At 35.5% G+C, this 10196-nt stretch overlaps 1 protein-coding gene across 2 annotated transcripts in view; it reads right to left on the bottom strand.

Moving 5' to 3' along the window:
* LOC128876111 (mitochondrial carrier protein Rim2) overlaps positions 1-10196 on the bottom strand; it is a 41368-nt gene that overhangs the window by 4027 nt on the left and 27145 nt on the right. For both annotated transcript variants that reach the window (XR_008456950.1, XM_054122213.1), the window contains exons 4-5: positions 8118-8236; positions 1964-2183 (exon numbers count right to left, since the gene is read on the bottom strand). Coding sequence is in view for 1 of the 2 variants with exons in the window: in XM_054122213.1 (XP_053978188.1) it covers positions 1964-2183; positions 8118-8236 (339 nt within the window). In the remaining variant the exon portion in view is untranslated. The remainder of the gene's footprint in view (positions 1-1963; positions 2184-8117; positions 8237-10196) is intronic.

Below are 10196 nucleotides of genomic sequence, written 5' to 3' on the forward strand. Positions count from 1 at the left end.
TTAAATTTTATAACGAGGAATTATTTATTTGCAAATGCTGTTAGATATTATATACTTTGTATAAGATGAATATAAAATAATAATACTTTGATGATTTTTGTCACTCCTTTGAACTGAATCATCGCTACTAAAAAAATGTCTTCCATCTGTTAATGGTATCATTATTCGCCGGCCCTGGTACACTTCATACACATAAGTAGACCACTTTACACTCGCTTAAAAAATATCGTAATTTGAATACTACAACCACGTGGAAAAAGCATTTTGAAGTATGAAGCCTTTACTTTCAAATCCTAACGAGCGATTTTCTAGGCGTTTCCAAACAAAATTATAATTTCTAAGTCGATCATGGCAGATTGTTTAAAATTCCTCAACTTTGAGATCACCCGTAAAGTTTAAATAATAAACTTCACAAGTTTATTTGATTTTATCTTTCCAGATGCGTTGATTGATCAATATTGTAACTACAAGTACACACTATATATCAAGAATTACTTTGTAGACTTTGATGACTATAACTCGACTATTTCTCAATATATTACGATAATCTTTTTTTAACTTGTTTATGATCTTTTATTTTCTATCACTGCGTAAGTATTTTTTTTCTCCTTCAAATTAATGGCTGAACTAAATCAAAATCAAAAACTCGGGCCATTCCTGTTTCTACAGGAAATTGCTAATAATTCTAATTCTGTATGTTCTAGTGGAATCAGATTTAGTGTTTGATCGATCAAAGTACCGCAGTTTGCGTATCACGCAATTGTACGTCGATTGGCCAGCACGAGAGATATACAGCTCATGCTATCTTTGGACTCGGAGGATCTTAAAGATATTCGCAACGGCTTCGTACTAGATCGATTGTTAATTATTTCGCCACAACGATTTCCTTCGGATGGTAAACGTAGTAGCTCAGTTCTAAGCTATTAAAACGTTCGCGTCTTTCCGGCTTTGTAGTCAAACGAAGATCTTTAAAACAATGCGAGACAGGAAGCAGTGCAAGAAAAACGAATATTCGCGTACAGAATATTAGTAAGGAAGTTTGCACAAACTAGCGCCTACACGTTTGAATCGAAGCCAATTCTTGAGTCACTAGCAATACCTCAAAAATAGAATTTGCAATCAATGTAGAAAGCACCGATGAACAGAATTCGCATTGCAGTAGAATAGAACTTTGGACTTGAATTAACAAACAAATGAGAAGAAGTGGTACAAAATAGTGGGGAATAGATTCTAGATTAAACTCTTTTGTAAAATTTGTTATGGAGTACATAAAGTTGGCATAAGAAAATGATAATTATTAGGCGTAGAAATTAATTTTGTGTCTCTACATTCACAGGGTTAGTCTGAAGAAACAGAACACCTAAATATCTCCGTTACTTTTCGTTGTACAAAAAATCTTCTTAGGACAAAGTCATACTGTTTGGAGGGTCACATGTAACGGTGCAAGGGAACAAATTTTCAAGGTCATTTTTTAACGAGATTTAGGTCATTAGATGTTGTTTTAAATGGAACGATATATCTTCGTTTACGTAATGTTGTAGCTGACAAAATAACGAATTCATCCATGTAATACAATATCACCTACAAATGACCTTCAACCCAGAAAAATGGAATAAATAAAATTCAACGTGTAAGATTCATTTGCTTCATTTCTGTTACGAAAAATGTTCAACAATATTCCCTTGAGCTGCTATACATTCATTTAGCTATGAACTTACAGAACGTACTGCTGTGTAAAACAAAAAAAAAGTAAAAAATAAAACAGTGGAAATTTGATAACAAGAAGGCCTTCAGAGTAATTAGTAGTTGATAAACGCGATTCCGTACGAACGCGTTCAACTGAGCCGTTTCACTGATGGGTCTCTGCATCAGCAATTTCTTCCAGAACGAATTTTGTCTTGGGTTTAACGAAACGCTGAACTTACAGTCCTAATCTTTCGTAGACGAATAGAATCGGGCTTACCATGTGGGTAGGCGATGGTGGACGCGATAGTTTTCGAGAAAGATCCTGCTGCCATGAACTCGATAAAGTCGCGCAACGTTTTCCTGTCGTCTGGCCTAGACACCCTGGACCTGTGCGTCGCAAGCCAAGCTTTCACAGCCTCGTAGATCACGAAGTGTATCACAGTCTCGCTTATTCCTACGTAGGAGGCCACGATGCCTTTGTAGAATCCCAGGATACCCTAAAAAGATAACAGAAGATGTACGTATTAGTTCAATAATTCGTATCAAGAACAAGTGATTTATCAGAGTGATAAGTCCTACTCGGTTTCCAAAACTTTTTTTTTTTTAAACGAATTCTGAACTTCACAGTTGATATTAACGCTTTATCGATCGGTAGTCGTTGACTGTATAATTAAATTTAACAATATTTTCTTTATTTTCATAACATAAAGATGAGAAAAAGAAATGGATTGAAAAAAAGTGATTCTCGAAAAATATTTCTTTCTGGAAAGAATGTATTTGACAACAGTTTCATACCTCATCGAGATGTACAACTTTTGTTTAAAATATTTTTTCAAAGAATCACTTTTTCTTAAACCATTTTTCTTCTTTTTTATACAAAATGTTTAACCAGAATAATTTAAAAGGTAAAGTTTCTATCCACAAAACCATTTTTGGGCAAAAACGGAAAAGAGCACTGTGATTACGTTCCTATGAGCTCTGCAAAAATTCAAATTTTTCGGAGTGTATCAATTGTTGAACTTTCCTCGTCTATTACTCTATCTTTTATCGTAGACAAAATAAATATTAATGTTACTCATTGTAACTGTTTCCCTCTGGCTACAAGATCGTGATGTAGTATATTGTTTACAGAATATAGCTTGTCTATGTATCTCTAACAAAAGAAATTATCTTGCGAACACAAGAGAAATAATCTAGGCCCCTGCAGAGATAAGGTAGCTATCATATGTTAACGGTGATCGATCAGCTGGTTTTTTGGAACACTTATCACGATTGATCTTGTCAGAGCTCCATTCACAGTGCACTACCATTCGATTACGTATCGCGTTTCCTTATCTCTCGTTTTTAATTTGCGAACGTGCGCAGCGACACTGGAAGTTTCCCAGGGTTGATATGAATATTTTCAGTACTGATCTTTGTAACCGTAACTGAAGCACAACTAAACCTATTACAGTATTGTCTCGAAATAAGCAACTCGGTCGGGACCAGCGAGTTGCTTATTTCGAGGGAAGTACGCTATTCGGCTTGACTTTGTTCTCGAGGGGTTTGGTGTAGCGGCAAACTACATACAACTAACAGTATTGTTTCGGAGAATACACACAGCAAAGAAAAAGAAAATATTACGCATGTTCTGTGCTCTTTCTACTAATTTATTCGGCTTCTCGCGTTCACGGACCTCTCACTTCTTTTCGGATTTCTCACTAGGCGGGCGACTTCAAACAAAAAGGTGAGGATAGCGAGTTGCTTATTTCGAGGCGGAGAACAGTTGCTTATTTCGAGACGATACTGTATTTCTACATAATTAAAACCGTGTCGTACTATGATTTACTACGTAACAAATAATCTTTGGTATTTACATCTGATAAGATCGAACAAAAAATATTGTGTAATTTATTTTTAGGTCTCAAATGTATCGAGGATGAAATCCTAAAATACAGTTACCTTGACTGTAAAAGAATCATGAATATTGTTTCGAAATTAGTAAAAAAAAATTAAACAGTAGCTTCTTAAACACTTTGAACCTATTCCGTCTGACGTAACGTGGAATACTGGTGACATCTTCGAAACAAACTGAACAGGACACTTGTAAATTTAGCAGAATCTTGTATATACTTGTATAAATAAACGTACCGAATTTTAAAAGTTTATGTCAATTACGTTAACCACAAAAAGATCATGCAAATTGTCTTGAAATTAGTAAAAATAAAAGAGTAGTCTCTTCTTGTCGTTGCAGATTGTTTTGCTCTGTGTTTTATGAGGCCATTACTCGAACATTTTTCTATTTCATTGTACAAAAGAAATGAAGAGTATACCAACAATCAGGGAAGACGATGTTACACATTTATACCTGAGCATTGAATTTCTGAAACATAAGCAGTATTCAAAATAATACTTTCTTCGTCAAAGTAACCGATCCACGTGGATCCAACGGAGATAAATAGGATTTAATGGTATGGATTATTACACAAAATTTAGTAAAATGACGCGAAATCGCGAAATCGCCGAGACACACTGTTATCGGTGGAATTTTGATAGTTAACGTTCCGAGATATCACTACGGACGTCTGTCACGTGATCACAGGAAACGTTGACTAGTGATACACGAGTGCTTAACCATTAGCGCAGCACATGTAAGACCCGGAAGGTATAGGCAACAGTAGTAGAATAAACTATTAAGTACCTAGACGCCGGATATTTATGCAAATTCATATTTTTATATACACAGGTGAACGGCAGAAATATACGTTCAAAATATGTTTTGTCTTCTAAATGTTGTAACGTGTATCGGATTATTCATATCTTATTTATTTTTGCATTGTACACACCCTTGTATATTTTGTTTACATTTACACTCGTGATAAACGCATAAATATCCACAGTCTACTAATAAATATTCGAACAACATAGGCTTTGAATTCTTATTATACCTTCGAACCCCAACGAATCGTTTTATGGTTATTATTCGAACTGATCTTTGTGTTTTTAAATGTGTTGACTCTTGGAAGTTAGATAGGGTAAAAACCATCCCACCTTTTGGGTCAATCTGTGAAAAAACTCGAGAATTTGGGATCCATAGGATTCATTTCTCCAGTTTCGTTAAAATGAAGGAAAATTGAATAATAGTCTTCGTTTGAACTTCGTATTCTATGTATGAACTTATTTAAATAGAAACGAATTATATCAAATACATTTATTTTATATTTTCAATTATATCTACTACATACGTTCATTTCATTTTGCCTTAAATATTAAGTAAAACAGAAGGTCAATTTGTATACAAGCTGTATAATTTAGGATCTGTACAATTTATTTCTCCAATTTTGTTAAAAAGAATGGAGATTTAACAATATTTTTCGTTTCTATTCTGTATCCCATGTAACGGATTATTTCATTTTATCTCAACTATTAAGACTGAGTACTAACAACTCGTTCCATTATATGAAAAACTCTTTTATCCAAATACTTTTGTTCCCCAATTAGTTTACATAACAGAGATTCCATTGTATACAATCCTTCACTCTGGGAGCCGAACCAAGACGCCAGGGGCGGAAGTATAGCGAAAAAGAACTAGGACAATGCATAAATCGTTGCGACAGAGAGTGACATTCCGTTTTTGCGTGCCACGTATTGTGCTCTCGATATTTTGGTCGCGTTTTGCTATTCGTAGGTCGCGGTGGGCATTTTTAGACCTGGCTCGAGTTCGCCTGCACGAATGCAATTACGATGCAAATGCGTCGTCCGAGTTGTCGCGAGGACGCAATTAGAAAAAAAAAAAACTGCGAGTACACTTGAAAAATTTGAACGAATCGCGCTAAACTGAATCCTCGCAGCTGACTTTCTTTCAAAAGTCATCGATAAAACGACACGACCCATCAAGACTTTTCTTTTCTCCTTTTTCGAGGAAACTGACGATATCAAATTGTTCCTATATTTACGCAATTTCGCGCTCCGTTTCTATGTGCATACGGTTGCAAAAATATCCTTGGCTTGGACGAGTACTTCATCGCATATTGCGTTTGTTGCAACACCGTTTCTGTTGACTTTCGTCTGACGAAAGTTCGAGGCCATGCTGTACCATATATTTTTTTTGTCTAAGCATCTCTGTTGACTTTATTAGGTGTATGCATAAGTTTTATACATTACGTTTGGATGGTGCTAGAAGATAATCTATCAGCATTGTTCAACTAAGTATTTTTGATGTTGGTATGGACTGCATTCAAGCAAACAAATAATAGATCGTAGTTGTTATCGTAATGTTATTTTTCGATTGTTTTAAAATGGAATCCGTCGAGTTGCATATACGTCAATGTTTCTCTGATTAATCAACAGAAAACCGCTGCAGAAGCGAGTAGAATGTCGTGTGCGGCATATAAAGATATGCGCTGTGTCCGATTGCAAGTGTCTACATTGATTGAATAGATTCAAAATTGATGATTTCGATATTAGCGACAAGCCTCGTTCTGAATTGCTTGAGAAGATGGAAGATGAGAAACTGCAAGTGTTCCTTGATGAAGATTCGGTCCAAAAACAACAACAACTTGGAGATTAACTAGATGGTCACGTTTAAGTGATCATATAATTGCAAGATCTCTTATATGGCAACCAAGCAAACTTTATTAGAACTCGAATTATCATTTGTACAGTCTTCCTAGCATACGTTGTCGAAAACATACTTCCTTCTGTCGACAAGGAATCAATCTTTCCCTAAAAGCTGGCAAAAGGTAATAAAAGGCGAGGAAAAATATTTTAATTGAAAGTAATGTACAGATTTCATTTGATTAATAAAATAATTCAGCACATTATATCACGGCCATTGAAATCGACGAAAGTCTCTACCAACGTGCACGTTTATCGATTCTTCAACCTCAAAACCACTTTATACATAATGAATACAACATAACATAATTACTTACAATTCATCACGTTCCAACACGTGTGATATAGTCGATCACCGAAAGGATGGAATGTTACTTTTAACGGGTAGCTAGCGAGAATCTGATCGATTGAACACGGCTCAACGAGAGTATCCGCGACGATGAATCAAGATTCAACGTGTTCGATCACAGACTGTGCAGCAGACGGGAAACTCGTCGATATACAGTCTATATGTGTTCAGGGTGAGGAAACTCTTGCGATAACTTAAAAAGAAAAAAAATTGTTGTGCTCGATGACGAAACGGAAAAGATACTACCAATGAGGTCTTGTGGAATACAAGTGCAATGTCGAACTCTGGATTTATAATTGATACTGATAAGTGTATGCATAAGTCTTGTAGGTTTTTGTGTTGGATTACTTTATTAAGGGGGAGAATAGGTTTAGGACTATGTTTTTTTTTTTAACAAAAAAGGAATTCAGAAAGTCTCCATAAATGCACAAATTTCTCTGCGATAAATGCACATGAGTCATGGATTTGTGAATTAAGTAGGTTAAAAAATTAAATACTACGGCAAATGTTAAAGTACCTAATCTTCGACAGTCTTGAGATGAAATTTGAACTTGCTAGAAATGATTACAAGTTTTAGTCTGCCAGCTAACGTGTTAACTAAATGGAATCTGTTCGTTATTTTCGATTAAAGTACTTTGTCTTACTTTCTACTACCTTTTGCCAACTTTTCGAATTCATCGAGACATTTTCAAACTTTGGCTTCGTTTCGAAAACGTATGCTAGGGAGACCGTGTTGCATGGACCTGAACAAATGACAATTAAAAGGTGCAATGTCAGATGAATACACCAAGTGAGGTAGAACTATTCATTCTAATTTCAATAAGGTTTTCTTGATTGCCATAGCGACCTGAAATTATCATAGAGCAGAATAATCAGATTTCCTTTGTCAGTAAACGGTCTTTTTTGCTTTACATGATCATTTAAACGTGATCAACTAATTATTCTGCATGCTGCTGTTGTGTTTGGCTCGAATCTTCATCAAGTAACACTGACAGTTCCTCATATCCCATCTTCTCGGGTCGTCCTGATCGAGGCTTGTCGCTAACATCGAAATTGTAACAATCCTTCATTGGGTTTCCAACTGCCGAGATTGTTAACACTTTATTTAACGGGAGCCTATTTTTAGGCTTTTAAAATTGCAGTATTTAGCTATTCGAATTTATTTACTGTGTTGATGGTTGTCTACTTACAATGTTCAGTGTTTGGAAACAGACTTGACTTTCAATGTACGCAGTAACAGTATGGAAGAATTATTGTCAGCCTAGATTGGCATATGATGCTGTAGAAAATTCTTTTTTGAATTAAAGTCTGTTTCTAAATAGCCCGGTAGATAAAGTGTTAAAGTTCAACGATTCATGTTTGGCCTGAAAGCGTGACCACGAGTCCTACGAGTCACGTTTAATTCAAAATTGTGATCGCGAGACAGACTTGTGGAAATATCTGAAAGGGTTACACTAAACACTAGGTTAGAAGACGATTTTCTTACCGATTGGCGATATATCCTGTGCACGCATTCCATCGCGGTGATTCTGTTCGTTCGGTCGTCCAGCTGTAGCCTGGTTTTCACGAACCAAATGGGATTTGTCAGCGTGCATGCTACGAAACCTGAAAAATGAATTTACTTATCTTTAATCAGATCGATGCGTGTGCTTGGGGAAGCATTCTATTACATCGCTGGAGCTGCCTCGAGTCTTTAGCTAGTCAAGGCGAATTGGTTTATTAAAGGGGTACACTCTTTTTTATCTTTAACTTCATGAGGAATATTGGTACGCGTGTGTATGCTTGCTTTTATAGCAAAATTACCGTTATTTACGGTCGCAATACCTTTTAGAATTAAAAAATATACAATATTAAAGTGAGATAGCATACTAGGTATGTTAAAATCGATTTAAAGTTAAATATTGTTCGGTTTCGGTGTATTTGATTAAAGTAAAAAAAAAAAGAACATTTAAAACTTGCCCCTTGAGAGGTTAACAGTTTCAAAGCAATTTTTATAATTTTTTTGACAGCCAATGTAGTTGCCATAGAGTTTTGAAATTTGGTATGTTTATTTGTACGTGTGCATACAAGATTCTGTTAAAATTACAACAGTCTTGATCAATCTCATTCAAAGCGTGACATAACAATTGGAAGGTAATAGTAAAGATATGGAAGTAATAAATGAAAAGTATTTCAGCTATCAGCTATAAGTGTCTGCACTATTTAAAAAATTGGGAAAGGATGAAGATATAGTCCTATTCGTCCTCTCCGTGTTCAGACTTTCAGATAGATAGACCTTTTAAAATTGGTTCTACGAAAATTAATTTAGATGAACGATATTCGGAGAGATTAAATTAATTTTCATAGAACGAATTCTATGTACACATTATCTTTTACAATTTCTATGTTTCATGATCAGAATTGGTTGTATGAAAATTAATTTAATCTCCCTGATTATCGTTCACTTGAATTAATTTCAACCAATTTCAAAAGGTCTATCTATCTGAAAGTCTGAAGTCTTTTTGTCCAACTTTTTAAATACTGAACGACCATTAAAAAATCGCATGATTACATAGTATTCGCCACAGACACTTTCGTCTATGATTACACACAATTTTTTTTAAAGAATATATTCATTAACAATTTCAAAGTTACGTGCTTTGGAAGAAATCCAAATAAGGAGAAGAACGATTCAAAGAAGTTGGCGATTCGATTTTCGAAAATTGCAATGATCGACCATACAGGAAACAAACGAAGAAACAGGCTCGCGGCTTTTAACCTTTTCGCGAAAGAGATCAAGGTTCGCGAAGCCCTATCGAAGATGCCACGAATTAGAAAAGGAGACAGATTGCCGAGCGTGACCTTGTACGAAGATTTACCAGAAAATCGGAGAAATATCTTGGAACTTGTCGCAGACAAGAAGGCCATCATTTTTGGGGTTCCTGGAGCCTACGTGCCGGGCTGCTCAAAGGTTCACTTGAGCGGTTTTATAGAAAAGTATGACTCGTTTCGTTCGATTAACAGGATTCGTGGAATTGTTATGACACTACTTTACCACCATTTCTACTTCTTTATTGAACCGATTAGGTCGACCCACCTGCAGTTTCTAGGCTTTCAGGAAATAATCTGCGTGACCGTCAACGATCCCTTTGTTACATCCGCTTGGGGAAATTACAAGGGCGCGGAAGGCAAGGTAAAAATGTGTACATAGGTGTGAAAAGCTATTCGTGTTTTGGGAACGTTCAACTTTTACCTAGCAGACTAGGAGGACGTTAAAGAGTCAAAAAATAGTTTATCTTATAGAAAAGAGAAACTATCCAAAGGAAACTTCTTTTCCTTGTTTTTCTTTGTATAATTAGACTACGGATGTTTGCGCAAATTCATATTTTCGTAGATACGGGAAAAAAAATGAATGTATGCCTTATCTTCTGAATGATATAAATGCACAATTTTGTTGATACTTTGTATTGTTTTGCATTTGTGCACGTTCTCATAAATCTGCACTAAATGCATAAAGATCTCCAATCTAGTTATGAGAAATGTAAGAAATATACATTTTTCTATACAGTGCAACGAAATTCGACAA

Source organism: Hylaeus volcanicus, chromosome 5, assembly GCF_026283585.1.
Source record: "Hylaeus volcanicus isolate JK05 chromosome 5, UHH_iyHylVolc1.0_haploid, whole genome shotgun sequence".
Classification (NCBI taxonomy): Eukaryota; Metazoa; Arthropoda; class Insecta; order Hymenoptera; family Colletidae; genus Hylaeus; species Hylaeus volcanicus.